Raw genomic sequence first — 21,738 nt, 5'->3', positions numbered from 1 at the left:
CTTTTAGAAAAGCTGTACCTTGCAATACTTGAAGTTAGGTAAATTTTACTATCTGAATTTTTCTTACAAGAAAGAACGGGAAAACAAGGAAAAATAAAAGATGTAAGCTGAAATATATACTTTCATTGAAGACACACAGTTCTGTATGCTGTGTATACCATACTAGTAGTAACTTCAGTTCAAGGTCGTTCTTTAACATAGGCCTCCTTGATTTTTAATTGGAAGTGTTTGTAATTAGTAATGTATTTGCATCTCTTTGTACAAAATCTATTTTTTTCTTCCAGTATCTCCTCTATAAAGCAGAGAAAGGAATGATCATTATAACTGCTGACACCAAATATACCTGATTTGTACTTAATCTGAAAAGTGTATTTTTATACCCATTCAGCTACAAGAAAAGATCTCTCTGAATTGTTACAATGGACTCATGTTAAATCAGGTTCCTGGATGCAGATTTTTGGTAACAAGTTTGAAATCTTGCGTGAAGCATCCAGTGCATCTGGGCGAAGAGAAAGCAATTCTTTCTTCTTTTCTGCGTTTTTTTTCTTAATCTCTTCTTGTTCCTCCTGTCTGTGGAGTACAATGACAAGGAGAAAAGTGAAATTATGGGATTAAGAATAAATCTGAACTGTTTAAAGGGAAAGTTTTTTAAAGAGGATTTATTTATTACATAAAACAAGCTAAAGAAAAACCCAAATAAGTGGTTATATTACAGAAAGCTTTAGTTCTGTATAGGACTGGCAACAGCCTGGAGAAACACACTGGCAATGTGTGCAATACTGTAAGAGCTTTTAAAAATGACAATAACTTGATAATTTATCCACATGTAATGGATGGGGAAAAGACAAGTTGCTGAAAGTTGTTCTTGCTGCTGCCAAAAGAAGTCTAGCTAGGTGAGTGGTCAAGCACTGGAAAAGGAAAGTACACAACTTCAAAACACTTAAAGAAAATACATTAAAATAGCCCATAATGTTTTGATATCACAAAAGCCTATGCCACTTATATAAATATATTTCAAAGAGCAACAACAACAGCAGGGTATGTGATATCTGGGGGAAGTATGCCATTTTTTCCCAGGTTAAAAAATACTGCACTTTTAACTATGGGGAAACTGCCAAATCCACACAAGTGCAACACTGAGGGAAACATATGGCCTGTGTGCAGTCACTTGTTTAATTGTTGACCATTACAAACACCTGGAGTATTGTGTGCAGGTCTGGAGGCCTCACTTCAAAAAGGATGTGGACAGAATGGAGCAGGTGCAGAGGAGAGTGACATCGATGATCAGGGGCCTGGAGACCAAGCCCTATGAGGAAAGGCTGAGGGGCGCGAGGGGGGGGGGACAAGCAGGCAGCAGCGCCCTAGAGGGAGTGTGAGGTTGGCGTAATCCAGCTTCGGAAGAAGCTGAATTGGGCTTTGACCTCCTCCCACGAAGAAGGCAAGTGCCAAGCAACTCTATAGTGGCCGATCGAGCCGGATTACCGGCATAAATTCTTCGTCAGCCGACCTCTTTGAAGAAGGACAACAACTGTGAGTTAAAAGAAACAATGCGAAACCCGTTTTGAACGTGCTAGATAACAAAAACGTGCCGCTTACCTGAACTGAGTTTGGAGTCAATTTGAATTAAGCGGTTGAGCGGAAAATGAATAGTAAATCCCAGAAATCCGATTCCGGAGAGAAAAAAGTTGATTGAAGCCTTTAAAAACTGTAAAAACGCTTATTGTTTAACATTCCTGTGGTGAAGATGGAGCCGTGTGCGCAACTGTAAAATCGAAACTCACGAACAATAGCGTGGGAAGAGCAGGCTGGTGTCACAAAGAAAGAGGTCCGTGTGAAACATCCAGGAAGTTGAATTCCTAGACGGGCATTAGCGAAAGGAAGACAGTGGAACTTTTAAAGGTGCCGGACCGGAAGTGAGTTTTATGCGGAAGGAAGGGCCTGCAAAATACCAATCTGACCTACTCTACATGAAATTACCATAGAGAAGTTGCGCCCCAGTTTCTGTCAGAGCTCTCTCAGCCCCACCTACCTCACAGGGTGTCTGTCTGTTGTGGGGAGGGGAAGGGAAAGGAGTTTGTAAGCCGCTCTGAGACTCCCTTGGGTAGTGAAGGGCCATGGGGTATAAATCCCATCTCTTCTTCTTTTTCTTCTTCTTCTTTATCCTAAAGGGGCCTGGGGTAGAAAGGTTGCCTGGCCACTCAGTGACCAATGCGGAGAAAGACGAGGAGTGGAGGGTGGAAATAGATTTGCTACAGATTAGCAGAAGAGTCATCAATTCCATCAGAAAAGGGAGAGAGAGATGCAAAAACACAACCCTCCTCGTGGGCATCTTCTGTCCATCCCAGTGCGGCCTGTGCCCGTCATTCCTGCCGGATTAGCCGAGGGGTGCGGGCCGTCAGCTACTTTGACGTCCCAGCGCATCATGGCAATAATGACGCCTCCTCTCTCCCACGCACTCTCCCAGTGGAGCGCCTTCTCTCTAATAACTGGTGGGAACATGAAAAGGAAATGCCGACCAGGCCATGACACACAAGTAAGTCAAAGGTGAGATGGGGTAGAAGGGAAGAAAATAGGTTTCTGTCCATTCCTAGGGAATCCGAAGGAATGATCAGTTGCTTTTGAGGAGGGAATAGGCGGCAGGGCGACTCTGATACGACACCAGTCTGAGCCACTGAGCCCTAGACCTGCCCCTCCCTGCCGCCCCCGGCTACACTCAAGCTGAAGCCAGAAGAAGCAGGCCGAGGGCCAAAGACGGGGCTGTGGGTGTGGAATTAATGATTCAGCAGAAAAAAACATTGTTGATCAACGTGTACGCACCCAATGGAGCAAAGGAAAAATTTTTTAAGGATATAACTGACCAATTACAACAATTGACTTATGAGCAAGTTATTATGGCCGGAGACTTTAATGGGACAATAGATCGTCTAGACAGAAAACCACAAAAGGACAACGAATTCAGCGGAAAATTGCCAAAGAATTTTTTTGAATTAGTTAAGCAAGAAAAATTAGAAGATGTTTGGAGGAAATGGAACCCGATGCAGAAAGACTTTACTTTTTATTCCAATAGACATTGCTCTTTTTCCAGAATTGATATGATTTGGATGTCTGAAGAATTATCAATGAAAACACATAAGACTGAAATTTTGCCAAGATGTAATTCAGATCACAATCCGGTGGTATGGAGTTCCACAGAAAGGAAAAAACCCTTTCTGTGGAGGATTAATGAAGACTTGTTGGATAAGAAAACGGTAATTGAGATGTTAAAGGAAGAAACGAAACAATTCTTTCAACAAAATTTAAATAAAGAAACACCGATACAGATTGTATGGGATGCTTATAAAGCGGTGATGAGAGGAATTCTCATCTCGCAAAACGTGAAGCAAAAAAAGGAAAAACTTCAAAAACAAACAGAAGTGTTAGAAAAAATTGCTCAGAAAGAAAAGGAATTAAAAAAGAAGCCTGGAAAAAAGCAAATTATTAAAGAATTAAAGTTGCTGAAGGAACAACTGAATGAGACTTGGAATCAGGAAATGTATTGGAATTTAAAGAAGTTACAACAGAAATCTTTTGAAGGGGCGAACAAACCGGGAAAATACTTAGCTTGGCAACTTAAGGCTAGAAGAGAGAGAAGAATGATAACCAAAATAATAGAAGATGGAAAAGAGTTCGTTGATCCTAATGGAATAAAGAGATGTTTCTTCAAGTATTATGCTAAACTATTCCAAACAACTAGAGTTGATCTTGAGAAGATTAAAACATATTTAAAGGAGATTCCACTACCAAAAATAAGTAAGGAATACAAAGATTTATTAAATGGTCCAATTCAAAAAGAAGAAGTGATGAAGGCAATAGAAGAGACAAAGTTGGGGAAGGCGCCTGGGCCGGACGGATTTACAGCGAAATTCTACAAAAAGATGAAAGAAGAAATTTCCCCGGTCCTGGAAGCTTTAACCAACGAAATAAGAGAAAACAAAAAGGTGCCGGACTCATGGAAAGAAGCAATTATTTCTTTGATTCCAAAGGAAGGACAAGATTCAACAAATGTAAAGAACTACAGGCCAATATCTCTTTTGAACAACGATTATAAAATCTTTGCAAAAATTATTGCAGAAAGGGTGAAAAACTATTTACAAACGGTAATTTCTGAAGATCAAGCGGGCTTTTTACCCAAAAGGCAGATTAGAGACAATGTAAGAATAGTAATGGACGCAATTGAATATTATGAAAAGCACCCAGAAAAAGAAGTAGCTTTTCTGTTTGTTGATGCAGAAAAAGCTTTTGACAATCTTAATTGGAATTTTATGCACCAGATGATGGAAAAGATTGAAGCGGGACAACATTTTAGAAATTGTATTGAAGCTATCTATTCTGAACAAAGAGCTAAAATAAATGTGAATAAAGAACTGACAGATAACTTCAAAGTACAGAAAGGAACAAGGCAAGGTTGTCCGTTATCACCGTTATTATTTATCTGGGTATTGGAAATACTTTTACAAAAAATACAGTACGATCAAGAAATAAAGGGCTTGACACATAAAGGACACCAATACAAATATCGAGCATTTGCAGACGATGTAATGTTTATGGTGGAAAACCCAACAGAAAAATTGACATTGCTTTTTCAAAAAATAAAGGAGTTTGGAGAATTGGCCGGCTTTTACGTAAATAAGAATAAAACAAAACTTATATGTAAAAACATGATCAAACAAAAACAAGTGGAACTACAAGAACTGGTACAATGTGAAGTAGTTAAAAAAACAAAATACCTTGGAATTGAATTAACGGCAAAAAATATAGACCTATATAAGAATAATTATGAGAAATTATGGACTAAGCTGACTCAAGATTTTAAGAAATGGGATAAAATGAACTTATCACTGATGGGAAGAATATCAGTTATAAAAATGAATGTCCTACCACGTTTGATGTTCCTGTTCCAAACAATACCAATTCTGCATAAAACGGATTTGTTGGCCAAGTGGCAACAAGAGTTGTCAAAATTTGTTTGGGCAGGCAAGAAACCAAGGATCAAAATGAAAATACTTTGTGATGCCAAAGAAAGAGGAGGTCTACAAATGCCAAATCTTAGACTATATTATGAAGCGGTTTGTCTAACATGGATGGATCAATGGGTGAAGCTTGAAAATGACAGATTGTTGGGGTTGGAAGGGCATGATTGTAGATTTGGCTGGCATGCATATTTATGGTATGACAAGATAAAAATGGACAGTTTTTTTAAACTTCACTTGGTGAGAAAAGCTTTGTATATGGTATGGACAAGATATAAGAAGTACCAGAGTGACTTAAGACCATTGTGGATTGTACCAGTAGAAGTGTTGATATCTTACTCAAGACAGCGAGGTAGAGACTGGTTGCCATATAGAGATTTAATTAAAAAAGAGGGAACAGAGTGGGTAATGAAAAAGCAGAATGAAATTGAATATGAATATGAGTGGTTGAAATATATGCAGATTTATGATCTTTTTAGATCTGACAAAAAAAACTATGGTTTTAGAGAGGAAAAAAATGAAATTGAAAAGGTATGGGAGAGTGGAGGAGGAAAAAATATTTCTAAAATGTATAAGGTGTTGTTAAAATGGTATACTGAAGATGAAACTGTTAAAGAACAAATGTTAAAATGGGCTATTAATATGAATAAGGAAGTGGATATGGAAACTTGGGAATATTTGTGGAAAAACTCTATTAAGATCTCGACATGTACTAATGTTAAAGAAAATTGTTATAAGATGATGTATAGGTGGTACATGACACCTAAGAAGATTGCAAATATGAATCAAAATATGTCAAACAAATGTTGGAAATGTAAGAGGCATGAGGGCTCATTTTATCATATGTGGTGGACTTGTGAGAAAGCTGTAGACTTTTGGACAAAAGTCCACAATGAAATGCAAAAAATATTGAAATGTTCTTTTAAAAAAGCACCGGAAATTCTGCTTTTGGGACTTAAAATGGAAGAAGTCAATACGACTAAAAAGACTTTACTCTGGTACCTGATAGTGACAGCGAGAATGATTTATGCTCAGTTTTGGAAGACGGAAAAGGTACCAGAGGTTGAAGAATGGATACAAAAAGTTCTGTTCATGGCACAAATGGATAAGATTACAAAAAAACTGAATAACAAAGAAGACGATGAGTTTTTTGGAGAATGGAATGATTTTAAAATTTATCTGGAAAAGAACTGGGATGTGAAACAAAACTTAATATGTTTAGATCAATATTAAGTCAAACGATGTTATCTTTAGATTGTAATGATGAAAAACTGATATTGTTGATGATATGAAGTAATTTGGAGCAGGGGTGGAAGCATTGTGGGAAGCCATTGGAGGGAGGGGAGGAACTGGGAATGGGGTAGACAATTGATAGAATGAAATGTTTTATATGTTGTATTCCTGAGAAAATAAAATGTGTTTACCAAAAAAAAAGGAAAGGCTGAGGGGCTTGGGAATGTTTAGTCTGGAGGAGGCTGAGGGGGGACATGATTGCTCTTTAAGTATTTGAAGGGCTGTCAGGAGAGGGCAAGGAGCTGTTCCTGTTGGAAGCAGAGGACAGGACTCACAATAATGGGTTTAAATTAAGGGCAGAAAGGTTCTGGCTGGATATTAGGAAAAACGTTTTTTACACTAAGAGTTGTGCAGCAGTGGAATCAGCTGCCTAGGGAGGTGGTGAGCTCCCCCTCACTGGCAGTCTTTAAGCAGCAGCTAGACAAACACTTGCCAGGGATACTCTAGGCTGATTCTGCATTGAGAGGACAATTGGACTAGATGCCCTGTATGGCCCCTTCCAGCTCTGTGATTCTATGAGAGTACAGAACCATGTAAAAGTGAAAATGCCAAGTGCATTAACTGAGCTATCAGCCTAGGATGACAGTTCACAGTATGAATAAACAAATGAGATAAAAATGCTTTCACTGTACAGAAAAGTGATCGTGGAAAGATAATTAAGGATTCCTGCCTTCCTGTCCGAGATCATGATGCGATAATGAAGTTGCAGTCCCATTAAATACCTGAAAAGCTCTTGGTTCTCCTTCCACTGCTGGTTAAAATTCTTCATTTCTCTCCAGTGTCTCAAATATGCCTTTCTATAAGCCTTGCGGCTCTGGCGGAGGATGCTGAAACTTTGTTTGATTACATCTGCATATGTCTCAGCAGAGGCAGTGATTTTAAGTGTAAAGGAAAATTATACTCTTTGATTTGATGAAGCATAATAAAAATGATAAAATCAGAAAACAGAGTTTTTAAGCCCATTTGTGAATGACCTGGAAACAGGACTCAGTAAAATGACAAATTCTACAAGAAGCATTTCTATTCTACAGCTATTGTTGGCTTAAGATGTATTCTATTCTATTGAAAAATAATATTAAGACCCAGCATGGTGCTGTATGAGAAGGGAGCAGGGTATTGACTCGTTTATCCTGCATCAAAGCTGCTTTTTATGTCTTCTAGGGAAAACACAGAGGGCAAGCTACAGTTAGGGCTGCTGGTGGGTTTGCTTTGGGGGAAAAAAAGGAGAGGAAGATTCCCTACCTAAGCACTGCAGGCATGCTCTTAAACACTTTAATTTTTGTACAACCCACTATACTGTGACTGGCTACATCCACTGAGCTGCCATTTTGTGATGGGTAGCTCCAAAACACTAAGTATTCCCAAAAGCATCAAATTTGCCTCCTCTGTTCTAGAATACACCCACTGGGTCCCTGTAGTCACTAGCAAGCTCTGGTTTTCAAGGACGTTTCCTTCTTATGTTCTCTATGAGAAATCCTCAGCACACTTCAGAGGAGCCCAAGATACCTACCTCCAAATCCAATTTGAAAAGTAACCTACCTACAATAGCCCAGTATTTTTTCTTTTTCTTGCCATAAAGTCAAGCTGACTTCTGGAGACCCCTAGTGGGTCTTGAAGGCAAGAGATGTTTCAGAAGTGGTTTGCCATTGTCTGCTTCTGTGTCATGACCCTGGTATTCCTTGGATGTCTCCCATCTAAATACTAGCCGGGGCAGGCAGTGCTTAGCTTTCGAAATCGGGCTTGTCTGAGCTATCCAGGTCAGGATGATGTCCCAGTATTTTTCATTGCCACTATTCATACACTTTATGCAGGGGCTCCATGGCAAAACTTCATTTCTACTCCAGTAGCACATTAAAGACGAACAACATTTGTGGTAGGGTATGAACTTTCATGAGTCACTGCTCACTTGTTATCTGAAGAAGTGAGCAGTGACTCACGAAAGCCAATACCCTACCACAAATTTTGTTAGTCTTTAAGGTGCTACTGGACTCTTGCTCTTTTCTACTGCTACAGACAGACTAACACCTTAATTTCTACTGTTAATTGATCCACCTTAATTTCTACTGTTAATGATGGAAATTATTTCTAAGGACAGATTAATCAAGCATTGTGTCTTAGGAATTTATCAACAAACTGATCAGCTCATGCACAGTAAAGAATTAATCCTGTCCTCCTACACTGTGAACAAAATGCAATTGTATAATAATTTTCCATCCCATTTCCCCAGCTGGTGTTGTAAAGATATGGCACAGGCCCGCAAATCTCTCTCCTAGACACAAAGATGTCACATCCTGCCTTTGGTTCACAATTGCGATTCTGGAGGAAGTGCTGAATTAGTGGGCTGCGTCCGTTGATATTCAAGAGATGCCAGGTGAACTCAGGACCACGACAGGCTGGGTGTGACTAGAAGACAGATGTGGATAGCAGCAGTCAATTGCAGTGGCCTCCAATCAAAGAACACTGCATTTTACATATGTAATAGTTTGTATTCTGAGTGAGCTAAATCACACCCTGGTTTTGATAATACATATAAAGCTGTCTGTAATGGCTACTTTATTTTGAGTGGCTGTTAACCTACCAATGTGCATTAATTCATGTGCTCCACAATAAGGATTGCAATACTCTAGGAAAGGCACAGTAATTCATTGACTAGTTCTAAGGTAATTGACTAGTTTTTGTAAGGAGCTAATCATCCATCATGACAGCTGAGGAAAGGAACACCAGAGCAGGCTCATCTCAGGGCTTATGGAGATGTGCAAGGATGAACTGGCCAACAAGGCCACCAGGAAAAGTTCCACTGGGAACCATGACCCCAAGCAAGTATGGTTCTTACTCTGTGTGGAGGTAGCTGCTGCTGCTGCCCGAGCCCCAAGCATGGAGGGGAAGGAGGCACTTGGCCTGACCAACCCCCCATCCTGGGTGAGGGAAGGAAGCATGCAGCCTAGCTCACCCTCAGACAGCAAATGAGATGCCTGGCCAAGCCATGCATGGCATGGAGCTAGTGGGGCAGACTTTTCCTCCCTCTCTCCTTTGGATGGAGGGAGACCCTTTTTCCTGGGTCATTTTTTCCCTCCCAGTCTGCACTTATGAAGATGTGCTAAATGACCACAATGAAATGGGTGGGAGGAGGGGCGGCATAGATAACAGGTATTTGAGTAACTCTCCTCCTAAAAGGCTTAGCCCATTTTTATGGAAAATATTATCCAAAAGTTCTCAAGGTGTGCCGATAGCATCATTAGCATCTGACATCCAACAATTCTGCAGTAGCAGTAAATATTTGACAGAATCTGACAGATGACACGAAGTCATAGTCAATATCTAACATCTAAAGGTATGTAGCATTTGATAGCACCTGGTAGCTCTTCTGTTGCATTTCACCTGCAAAGGAATTAAGGAAAAAAACTGTACTGCTATAATTAATCCATTTAACCAATCAGGAACATAAAGAATTCCAAAGCAGTCAAATATGTATGCCATATTTCAAGCATGAACCTTAATGATGTATTATGGGCTCAAATTTTGACCTCCAAACCTACATTAAAAGTTTTGAAATTTCACTGACTTTGTTTAACATATCTTATTTCAGCACTGTAAAACAGAATGTTACATCTCTAATCTGACTAATTTCCTACAGATGATTCATTTGCAGAATAATGTAACATCATTTTATGTGCTATGGGCTTGATTACGTTTCACAGCAGCCACCCTGTGAAAGCTTCCATTGTGTGCAGGGCTGCTAGTGTATCATGGCTGGGTACTAGGCAACATTGACCCAGAGATGCCTTGTGTGAACCACCACCTTGGGACATCCACTTTGATTTCCATGGAACCAGAGGTACTGTTTTGAGGTAGCCCTGATTCTGCAAATTCCTGCAGCCCGCACCTGAAGATTCACAACTGGCTACCAGTCTGGCTCTAATCCTGCACACTCCCAAAATTATTCCTATGGGGACCACCGTCAAATGTGAACTGGCTCATAATTTGCATCTGCTCTCTAAGAACACAGGAGCCCTGCTGGATCAGACCAGTAGTCCATCTAGTCCAGCATCCTGTCTCACACAATGGCCAACTAGTTATTATGGAGGGCCAACAATAGGCTATAGGTGCCAAGGCCTTCCCCTGATGTGGCTTCCTGGTACTGGTATGCAGAGGTTTACTGCCTCTGAATGTGGAGGTTCCCTTAAGGTACCACGGCTAGTAGCCACTGATAAGACCTATCCTCCATGAATCTGTCTAATCCCCTTTTAAAACTGTCTATGCTTGTGGCAACATCCTCTGACAGCAAATTCTCTAATTTGCAGCTCATATTGCTCACTGGTTCATTCACAATGTTCCATTTCTGTTTCACTACTATCCTAGGGAGGATTGTTTTTTCTGTGACCTCTGTCTCTCTCAAAAATAAATAAATCAAGATGCTTATTCTGAAAAAGTTGAAAAGAATCTTTAGACCTTTTTGTCTAGTGCTTGGTGTTGATATTAACAGTAAGGACTATATTTTTGTCTAATTCTGGGTCCACTAGTAATTATGATATCTGAAAATCTCCCCATTCCCTAAATCACAACACCTCTCTGGGAAGGTAAGCAATCTTTAGCCTCTTTTTCAGGGTGCCCCGCTGTTTGCTCCATAAATCCTTTTGCCTGAGCACGTCATCATGAATTTCTGACTGCAAATCAGAATATGTGCTTTCTGAAAGAAAAAGAAAGCCCCCACAGTGATTAGTTACTTATTATACATTTCATTAATGTGTCAAACTTTGTATACTAGGCTCAAGACTAGAATAGATTAACTTTATTTACCAGATAGTGCCAACTCACAGTCAGTCCAAGAAAATCTCACAAAAAACTGATTTTTATTCTACTGCAGAAAGGTTCAGAGTTCCCTCAGCATGCAAAATGATACAGTTCATCTTGACGAGCAGAGCTTATTATTGTAGATCTTGTGGTGAAAAGAAAATGCACCTCCTTCCAATAAGAGGTAGAACAAAGACAAGAAAAGAACAGTAAACCATATTTTTGCACCTCTGAGCTACAGGAAATGACTCTTAATGAGCCAATAAGGAGGCTGCTTTGGAACACCTGACCTGGGACTACAGTTCCCAGCATGGATATTTAAAGATACACAACAATTTTACCAACTGCTATTACATATATAGTTTACTAAACTGCTAGGGGCAGCACACTATGAAACGCAAACATTTGAATACATTTTTCTTGTATTCAAAGGAGAAATGCTTGCATATACGTTGCAGCTGAGTGACCACGGCTGCAATCCTAAAACTACTTCCCTAGTATTAAGACCCGCAAAATAAAATGGGCATTACTACTGAATAGATTAGGCTTGCTCCCTGTATTATTCTTTCAGCACAAAACCTATCTCATTTTAAGGAGTTCATAACTCTATGCAAACCCCGGGGGGTACGGATCAAACCAGTTTGTCTCTCCCCTTCGTCCCTTTGGCTTGCCCAAAGTCTGGCTATGCTGTTTGTATAGGGCCTATGCATGCAGAGTCTAACTTGCACAGGCTCAAAACTACAAATCTGAGACTACAGATGGGAAGTTTGGGCTTACCCACATTCAGCTCTATGTGCCTATGCAAATGTGATATCCAATGCAGGATGTTCAGTGGGCCTGAGTAATAGGGTTGCCAAATATGTTTTGGCCGGGAGCGAGGGGCTCCCAGCCGGCGTCTGGAATGTGCGCGTCACCCGGAAGTGACGTTGCACGCTGGGGGCGGGACCACGCCATTTGAGGGGGAAACAAAGAGTTTTCCCCTCAAATGGCATGGCCCCGCCCCCATCGTCCGACTTCACTTCCGGGTGACGAGCACGCGGGGGTGGGGTTTTCCCGGGCCCCGATTCCGTGGGAGCGGAAAGCGGGGGGAAATCCGCCCCCCGGGGGCATTTGGCAGCCCTACTGAGTAAGTTGGGACAGTCTTGATCCTCAACATGAACGTCTACACGCGGCCCCTAAATCAAAAACTAATTCAAAGTGCAAATAGGGGTCTTTTCATGTGTGACATTTTTTATAATGCTGATGTGGGGATACAGGGGCTAGCCTTGCAATGGCTTGCTTCTTTTCTCCAGGGTCAGGAACAAAGGGTGATGCCAGGGGAACAGCAGTCCAGGAGACACCCGCTTGAGTGCAGTGTGCCTCAGGGGGTGGTGCTTTCCCCAATGTTATTTAACATCTACATGTGTCCCCTTGCCCAGATTGCCCGGAGATATGGGCTGGGGTGTCACCAGTACGCTGATGACACCCAGCTCTATCTGATGTTGGGTGGCCGGTCTGACTCCGGCCCGGATTATCTGGACCGGGCGTTGCAGGCTGTGGCTGGTTGGCTTAGATTGAGCTGGCTGAAGCTAAATCCGGCGAAGATGGAGGTCCTGTGCCTGAGTTGGGGTGGTTCAGGGATGGGGATCCCGCTCCCGGCCTTCGATGGGGCGCCACTGGTGCCAGCATCAGAGGTAAGGAGTTTGGGAGTGCTCTTGGATCCCTCCTTAACAATGGAGGCCCAGGTGGCAGCCACTGCTAAGTCAGCCTTTTATCATCTTCGGCTGATTCGACAGTTGGTTCCCTTCCTCAACCACGATGACCTGGCTACAGTGATCCATGCGATGGTCACCTCGAGATTAGACTACTGTAATGCTCTCTACATGGGGCTGCCCTGGTCGCAAATCCAGAAGCTGCAGCTAGTGCAGAATGCCGCAGCCACGCTTCTGATGGGTCTCCCTAGATGGGAGCACATCTGGCTGGTGCTGAAGGCACTGCACTGGCTGCCAATAGCATACCGAATTCGCTTCAAGGTGCTGGTACTTTCCCCATACATACCCCGGAGAGCACTATGGTCGGGGTCACAACACCGACTAATTGTTCCAGGCCCTAACGATGCCAGGCTTGCTGCTACCAGGGCTTTGGCCTTTTCAGTGGCAGCTCCTCACTAGTGGAATGAGCTCCTGGAATAGATCAGGGCCCTGCGGGACCTTGTGCAGTTCCGCAGGGCCCGCAAGACGGAGCTCTTCCACCAGGCTTTCAACTAGGAGCTGCCCTCCACTACCACCAACTATTACTATCAATAACATCTGTGTGGGGGCTGGCCCTGTCGTGGGAGACCGGAATACTACTAAGTCGGGATCTTAGTATGTCATCTCATAGTATGTTACCTTAACTCATTGATGGACGACCAAGGCGAGCACTTTAAGTAATATTGTATGATTGTTTTAACTGGTTTTAAATGTTTTATGCTAACCGGCTATATTATGCTGGCAAATGTGAGCCGCCCTGAGCCCGCCTGCAGGGAGGGCGGGATATAAATATAACTAATAAATAAATAAAGACACAGTGTGAATCTCTAGATTTAGCATGTAAATTATGTTTTATTTCTTGCTACTGCTCTGTTGTCATAATGTTCATAGTACCCTATGAGAAACCAAGTAAAACATCCAGAGAATATTTTCAAAGAGTTGTAGAGTGGACTCTCCCACTACCAGTAGTGTTGGACATGGTCCAGATTTACCCCTTTCAACATCTTCTCCCACATATTCTTGCTTAAACATCAAGCACCATACAAAAATGGTCTAGAGAAAGTGTGTGAACAGGACATTGGGCTGTTTGGAGCAATAGTGTACCTGTGGAAATTGCTTGTACATTTCAGTACATGACCTGGGTGTAGCAGAGCTTGTGCATTCAGAGTGGGCTAGCTCAAACAAAGGCTTATGCCAGGGTGGACTGGCCATTTAAACTACAGGGAAAGATCACAGTGGCCAGCTGCCCTGGAGAGCTGGCAGCCAAGACCAAATGGAGTTGAGCACCCAGTACTTCTGTCAGTGTCACAGGGGGCCACTTGGTTTGGACTATTCAACAGCAATAACAATTGATGTCACTTCACCTGTTGCCTCACCGTCACCAGCTGGCACTGTGGGAGGAGCCAGCAGGAGAGACAATGGCCATTACTAGTGCAACTTACTAGCGTAAATTGAGTAGGATTGTAAATTACCCAAAGAAAAAAAGTCCTATCTCTTTAACAGTGGCTTAATGGGATGGTATTTACTTTCATACCGTGAAAAGCTTCAGCTGCCCATATCCACACAGGAGGCCTCTATTTAAAAGGTATATTTTTTCCTCCAGGCTGTTGGTGACCCTAGAGCTTAATGGCCCTTCTACTGCTGAACTGTGGTGCTGCAAAGGCTGCTCAGCTAAGCTTGCTCCTGGGCCGTTTTAACCTCCCAGTCCCCTGCTCTCTGCTCCAAGTGATCCTCTGAATGTTCTGTATTATCATTTGGTCAAGCACACCATTATCTCTCTCCAGGGCTTAAAGCTCTCCCTTGCACTTGGATTTTTTTAAATAGCAAAGACAGGTCCATAGTATCTTATCACAAGGGTGTGGCTTCAGAAGTATGGAGTATGATAACACGTCTATATGCATGTAGGTGGCATGCTATGACTGGTACAAACATTTGAAAACAAAATATTATGACGCTTTTAAAATGGAACTTGTGGGAAATGCCCAAGTATATTTCCTTTGCTTTTCAGTACACTACCTCTTGAGGAAGACGATTGATTTATCCTTCTGGCGGAAAACTTCTGGAGTCCTCGAGCAGGCTTGCTAACAGTCTTCCTTAAAGGCTCAGGTCTCTGAGACACAAGAAGAGAGATGAAATAAAAAATTTATTCCACATTATGCTTGGACATGTTTGGGAAGGGGAGAGGCAAACCATGAGGGGAAAATATTAGAAAAAGGGAAAATATTTGATGGTGGGGCACTACAGAGGCAGCAGATGTCTGCCTTCCCTGTCTTTGTAAATGGCTATCTGTACACTCAGTGGCTCAAGGGGATAAGTACTTACATTTTGCCAAACTAAAAAAATACCTACTGGCGTTATTCAGTAGGTGCCTGTGACAAAATCACAACAAGGATCACCAGAGATGGTGGCAGTTTTGATAGCTGGAGCCACAATCCAGCCCTTTGCCCCCGAGGGCAGAGTCCAGCAGCCACTTGTAGAACCCATCCCGTGTTGTCCCTCCTCCCCATGCTTTGGCCCTTGTATAATACAGGGCATCTACCAACCCCCTGGGCTACCTGTATTCCAGTTCACAGGCAAAATACTTGCACAAGGCACCTGTGCCTTTTCCTTCCTCCTTCTGCCAAGAGATGGCTGTACGTCTAGTTGCAGCAGCTTAGAGCTGCATGTGATGTTGAGAACTGTGAGCCTGCTTAACTAAGCATTTTTATTTTTAAACAGCAAATGCACAGAACTCTGATCTGGATCAAGACCATGGCACAGGGGAGAGTTTAATCCTCCCCCCTGGTGCCATTTTCCTGACTGGGGCTCACAGAACATTCACCTGGTAGGGGCAAAGAAAGAGGCAATGCATATGAAAAGTGCCTTATATTGGCTTCAACTGGGCAAGAAAACAGTTCTGTGAGGCTGTTTTTAGTTGGGGAAATGTTGCAGGTAACAGAGTTAATTTCCCTTCAGTCTGAATTGGGGCAGTGCATGGCTGCCGTATGGAAAAAACCCAAAATGGGGCACCATTAATTGAACTCCCAGCATCACCTGTAACTTGCCCTTCATGAAGACAGCAAATCTACTGATGGAATTTTAAAAAATCATAAAATTACATACTGAATTGGTATAAAATCCAAACCCCAAAACTTGGGCAACGTCTTTCAACCTCTGTCTCCTGGACATATTAGAACTGATGACCCATATTACAGTATGCCTTAAGCAGAAAGGAGAAGACAAGACACATCGTGCCTGAGGTCTTTGAAAATGAGTAATAAGTGTAGTAATGCAGAGCCTTACAATAATGGGTATATAGTATTTTAACAGATGCACCAGGATTATGCAACAAGGAACACCGTGGCACTATATTCTCAAAGATCAGGGATTAATGATCATCTTTCCATCCTGAACTAATGCATGCAAATGAAAGAATTTTTTACCTTTCGGGTTCGAGAAGACTTGGAAGAGCTTTTTGAACTGCCAGAGGTCCTGGAAGCACTAAAGGGATCTTCATCATCTGACAGAAATCAATAATACTATTCACAATTTCTCCTTCGTGGGATAGTTTACCTGGGACCAATGCTCCCTCTAAGCTGTGGAGTTCTGTGAGCAAAAATTCTACTTTGTGAGCTACTGGCATTAAAGTTGTGAGTGATTTGGCTACTGCATAAATTAGTTTGCTCGGGAGCCATCCTTCCTAAGCTAAGACAAAAATGTGTGAGCCGGAGGCTAAAAAACTGTGAGCTAGCTCACACTAACTCAGCTTAGAGGGAACCCTGCCTGGGACATAGTGCAGTCTCTGCACAGCACATTCATTTTATATTTTGTGTTAAATTGGATTCTTTATTATCTTTATGATATTAGGAAGATTCTTCCTCTGAAATGTTAGCCTACAATCACTCCTCCTTCCAATACCAGTGAAAGCAATTATTTGAGAGGCTCCTGTGTGAGCAGATCCAAAACAGTTGTGAGATAGATAAGTAAAGACCATCTGCGGACACTTATAACTGCAGACCCTCTTATATTGCAAAACTACTACCTTAATTTCACATTCCAGAGGAGATGTCACGTTTGACAAAATCAAAAAGAGTCTTGTGGCAAACAGATATACAAAGGCCCCATTCATACGAGCCCATTTGGGACGGGAGTGGGACGGAACAGGGGCGGAGCAAACGGACGCGATCCCACCGCAACATCTGGGGAGCGTGCCGTCTCCGTCCCTGATCCGGCCCAAATGGCGCTACCCCGCTGCAACAACGAACCACCTATCTAGGTGGTTGCAGCCGTCTGGAGCGCCCCAAGCCGGCCGTGGGATCGGCGGCGCGTCCTTGCGCCGCCGCATCCCAGCCCCCGGCCGTACTGCGCATGCTCGGGCATGCGCAGTTCGGCAGCCTCCCCCTCCCATCGGGCTCGTCCTCCCCGGCGTCTGCTCTTGCCGGGGAGAAGAGGCGCTGCGGCCAGGGGATCCGTGGGATCCCACCGCAGCGTCTCAACGTTGGAGCGGCTCTATTAGCCGCACTTTTGCTTCGTGGTTTCCCTGCCGTATGGCAGGGGCCTGAGATAATTTTTGAGGGCTGAAGTCCACCTCGGACACATGATCCGGCAAAGGGGGCTCTAACAGAAAAAGCTTATGGTTCAATAAATCTTAGCCCTTAAGGAGCCACACAATTCATTCTTGGTTTTCCTTAATCATACATGGTAATATTTAATTGTCAAAGGAAACTTAAACACCAAATGCAAACATTGCATCCTAACACGTGATGTTCTTAAAGGCCTTAATAAATGAAGCTGTTCCACAGTACCATAATTTGGAGGTTTTCCTTTCTTTTTTTGCCCTAGTAACAATAGAAGGGGCATTTCATTTTACACAGCAGATGCCCGCTTTGCCCAGCACTGCTGGGACAGAGGTCAGTTTCGTCAGGACTCTTACCAGACCCTAATTTGCTCTTTCCTGAGAACATGTCTTCTCTCCTGGATCGCTCTGGTTCCAGCTGGGAATAATCCCATCGATTGTAATCCCCAGGAGCATGAAGTGTACCTGTTGGGAGGGGAAAAAAGTTGATAGAAGCAAAGGCAGTGAGAAAGATCCGGTGCAGGATTGTCATCAACCTAATTCTTAACTTACTGGACAAGGCTATGGGTCATTTTGTTTTAATGTCAGAAAAAGGATTTTAAAAGAGAGGTAGCAGAGAACTGGTGAAAAAATTAGAGCCGGACATGACATTTTCTATGTGTACACTTACAGGTAACCTGGAAGACCCGTGTCTGCCTCATTACAATCACAGATGGGGAGGTAGTATAGAAGGAAAAAAACTTTTAATTCGGTGGACAGAAAAATTGAGGTGTGATTCTGCCCCTTGGGAAGAAGGAACTGGGGGAAATTTGATAATCACACTATCAGTTCTCTCAAGTGAGAAGACTCAGTGGCATTATCTCCCTTAAAATGTCAGAATGCAGATGCCAGGAAATAGCAAAATGAAGCATGAGTGAAACCTCAAAGGTAAACTGGACATGGAACAGCATATAAAGGGTATGACTAAGCTCCGGAGAGTCAGTACAGCACAGAAAATGGGCTCCATTTAGTAGAGAGAGTCAGTACAGCACAGAGAGAGACAGCTCCAGGCAGCTATGAAGACAGTCATGCTCTGACCTATCTCACAGGATTGTTCCAAGGGTAAAAGGGAGGAGGACAGAAAAATGTATATGCCATGAACTCCTGGGGGCAAGGGTGGAATAAAAGCGTGACAGATTTAAGCATGCTGTAGGAGGGAATTAGTCATTTCCCAGTGGGATTTCTTAACCTCTTTTTTTTTGTGTGGAACTCTATGCCATGTTTCAAACTGCTTTGGAAAGCCCCCTCAGTTTCCAAAAACAGTTTGCAACATGGCACAGAGAGCAGCTGTTCAAGCAATACAACCTTAAAGCTGCCATAACAAGCTGTACTTTGGATCTAACTCTATAATGAAAGCCTCTCTGAAAAGGTTAGGAAGCCATACCTTTTTTTTTTAAACCTCAACATGGCTCACAGTGGGATGGGAACAACCATAAGACAGCAAAGTGTTAACTGGTGGTGATATGAAAGCTCATACCTTGAATAAAACTTTGTTGGTCTTAAAGGTGCCACTTGACTCAAACGTTGTTCTACCCCTCCCACACGGTTTCATTGTGTAAAACATGAAACGCCAACCCAACCCTGCTCCAAGAATCTACTTCTGGAGCAGGAAGAAAGGGGCCTCTCACCTCCCAGCCACTCGCAGAAGACATCACAGAGCTGGGCCTTGAATTCTTGCGTGTTGAACCATGACCTTGTGAAACAGGAGCAAAAGCAAGTGTACACCGTTTGACTCAGCAATGATGGGAAAAACTGTAGCTCAAGCAGAGAGAGAAAAAAACACCAAGAACATTTGTTACTTGAATGGTGTGCTTTGCATCCAAAGATAATTCAAAACTCTAATCCAGTTCTTCTCAAACTATTCTATGAAACTCTGAAGTTCACTGAAGTCCTATCAGAGGTTTGTGAGTGAGAAGGTTAGCACTGGTGGACAAGCTTTCTTGAAAGATAACCTGCCCACCACTTCCTAGCTTCCCCTGCAAGTGCAGCTTCACAGATGCCTCATGTATGACAATACTCACACGTCACTTAAGTGATGAGTGTGATGTGGATCCTGGTCTAGCTCTTCATTATCACCCTCAGACTCCATTTTACAATGCTGACACAGAAAGACTTTCAGTTCTTAACATTCATTTTACATACATTATTCTTTATTGCCAGTCATCTAGTCTCCGAATTAAGACTTCCATCCAACAGTAGCAGTTCAAAAAGGACAAAAACAAATTTTTCTTACCCTTCCATTTTAACACAAACCTCCAAAACTTTTCAAAGCGACTTTCTTATAGTAGGAGATGTCCCTTGGGGTTTTTAAAGTCCATATCAACTCGATTTTAACTTGATCATATGCAGTCTTTTATTTTCGTTGCAATGTGCTGCTGAATCTTGTTAAATTAATTAAAATAAAAACGGGTGGTCGCTGTAAAGAAAAAACATGGCAGCCATGTTTTTTCCCGCGTCTTCGTTTTTGCATCGGGGCAAGACGGCAACACCCCTCCGATTGCCATCAGCAGGGGTGGCCAAAGAAGCTCCTTGCCACTCCACCTCCCTCCAGGAAGCAGAGTGGAGCCCACCTGATAGTCAGGGGGCTCCAAAAGATCGAAGCGGGGACGGGCATCTCGGGAGCGATCTGAGACGCGACCGTCTGCAGCGCCGTATCCCGGAAGTTCCCCTTTTTTACACCTATCTTAAATCTCAGAAGCTAAGCAGGGTTGGCTTTGGTCAATATTTGGATGGGAGACTCCATGGAATAACAGGGTTGCTCCGCAGAGGAAGGCAATGGCATACCACCTCTGCACGTCTCTTGCCTTGAAAATCCCACCAGGGATTGCTGTAAGTCAGCTGTGATTTGATGGCAAAATATATATATATAATTCCCAGTCTTCACAGGCATAGTCTTTGCAGGCATTTCCAGCTCCACTTCCCTTTTACAGTAGCTGACCTTTTGTATTTGTCCAGAAACCCCAGTGTCCATCAAGTTATCTTGCAAAAGCCTGAGATTCAGCAAAAACAGAGACCAAGACCGCTTGTTTGTCAGCAACTTACTGGTATGGAAAGGAACAACAAGCTAGGCTGTCTGCTTCCTGTTTTTCAGATCCATTATCCTGTACAGCAGAGGTAGTAAAAACCACAGCCTTGCAGAGACGATGAGCCAGAAACCTGCCTCTTCTATTTTAAAACAGTAACTGTCCCTTTTGTCACCTACAGATGTTCCTCCTTCATAATCACGCTGTCTCCTCCTTGCATTTCAGGACCCCCTATGCGTCACTTCTGGCCTTTCTAATAAGCAGAACGTATAAGATGACCATTCACACAAACATCCATACTATTTTCTTGGCATATGATTTATTATTCTGCTTGTTTGCTTAGCTGAATGAATATGCCTGGGGGCTGAGACTGTGACCGCAGCTGTGCAGTGCTGCTGACTAGCCCTGGCTGCAAACCTGAAGCACTGCCCTTCGGCACAGAATACTGATCGGCTGGCCTTTCTGGCAATTATGAATCTATTTCCTCCCCTTCTACACCCTTAAAACAAAATTAATGCTCTTGTTCATGTTTTAATTTTTTTAAAACACTGATTTCTGTTCATCCAATGTTTCCCAAAGCTAGCTTTTGTGCAAGAATACTGATCGGGGGTAAGGGGGTGACAGGAAATGACTGTCTCACGAGAAACATGAAAATAAAGAACATTGGGTCTCTTCTGGTATGCCATCAACACCTGGGCCAAGAAATGGGAGAAGGCAGTTCTTTTGCTTGAAAGAGAGGGAAAGAGAAAGCTGACACTTGAACATGTTGGCAATGCTGGAAGATGGCACAGGACATGAGCTCCAACTAATCATGTATCGTGCTGCAGCCACTGGAGATGCTGCTGGAGAGGTAGATTACTTTTAAAAATTCAGACAAATTTGCAGACGACAGGCCCAGTCAGCAGCTATTATCCATGATAACTAAATTGAATGTTTAGAAGCAGAAAAACAGATGCTGGAGACAACCAACAACCTGTTGCCACCATGTCCTGCTTGCCAAAAGCACATGGCCAGCTACTGTTGGAAACAGAATCCTGGACTAGGTAGACACTTGGTCCAATCCAGCTGGGCTCTTCTTAGAACCAAACTGGCTGTTAACTCATGGCTACCACAAGGACTTGCATTCAGACAGCAGCAGCAAGTTCCGTGTGGAAACTCGCTTCTGCAGGACCAAAGGCCAGATTCAAATAGGGACTGTAGCACAGAAGTGCTACTTAACTGACCTTAAATACCCTGGTGGGCATTATTTGCTTGCCCCATCAGGGAGCTGCATGTGCACCATATTATGTGGACATGCA

General features: G+C 42.8%; 1 protein-coding gene across 1 annotated transcript; it reads right to left on the bottom strand.

The window, feature by feature from the left end:
• Positions 1–205: 205 nt before the first annotated feature.
• FAM227A (family with sequence similarity 227 member A) lies at positions 206–18,079 on the bottom strand. The gene is made up of 8 exons (XM_015419171.1): positions 18,049–18,079; positions 17,736–17,843; positions 16,246–16,322; positions 14,840–14,933; positions 10,868–10,989; positions 8,548–8,705; positions 7,025–7,174; positions 206–570 (listed from the first exon to the last, which is right to left on the bottom strand). Exons 1-8 carry the CDS (start codon positions 18,077–18,079, stop codon positions 426–428), a joined length of 885 nt encoding a protein of 294 aa, XP_015274657.1. The 3' UTR covers positions 206–425.
• Between the last annotated feature and the right edge of the window lie 3,659 nt (positions 18,080–21,738).

Source organism: Gekko japonicus, unplaced genomic scaffold, assembly GCF_001447785.1.
Source record: "Gekko japonicus isolate JY-2015 unplaced genomic scaffold, Gekko_japonicus_V1.1 scaffold37, whole genome shotgun sequence".
Taxonomy (NCBI): domain Eukaryota; kingdom Metazoa; phylum Chordata; class Lepidosauria; order Squamata; family Gekkonidae; genus Gekko; species Gekko japonicus.
The sequence above is the reverse complement of the archived record's forward strand: the minus strand, read 5'-3'. Positions and strand labels throughout refer to the sequence as shown.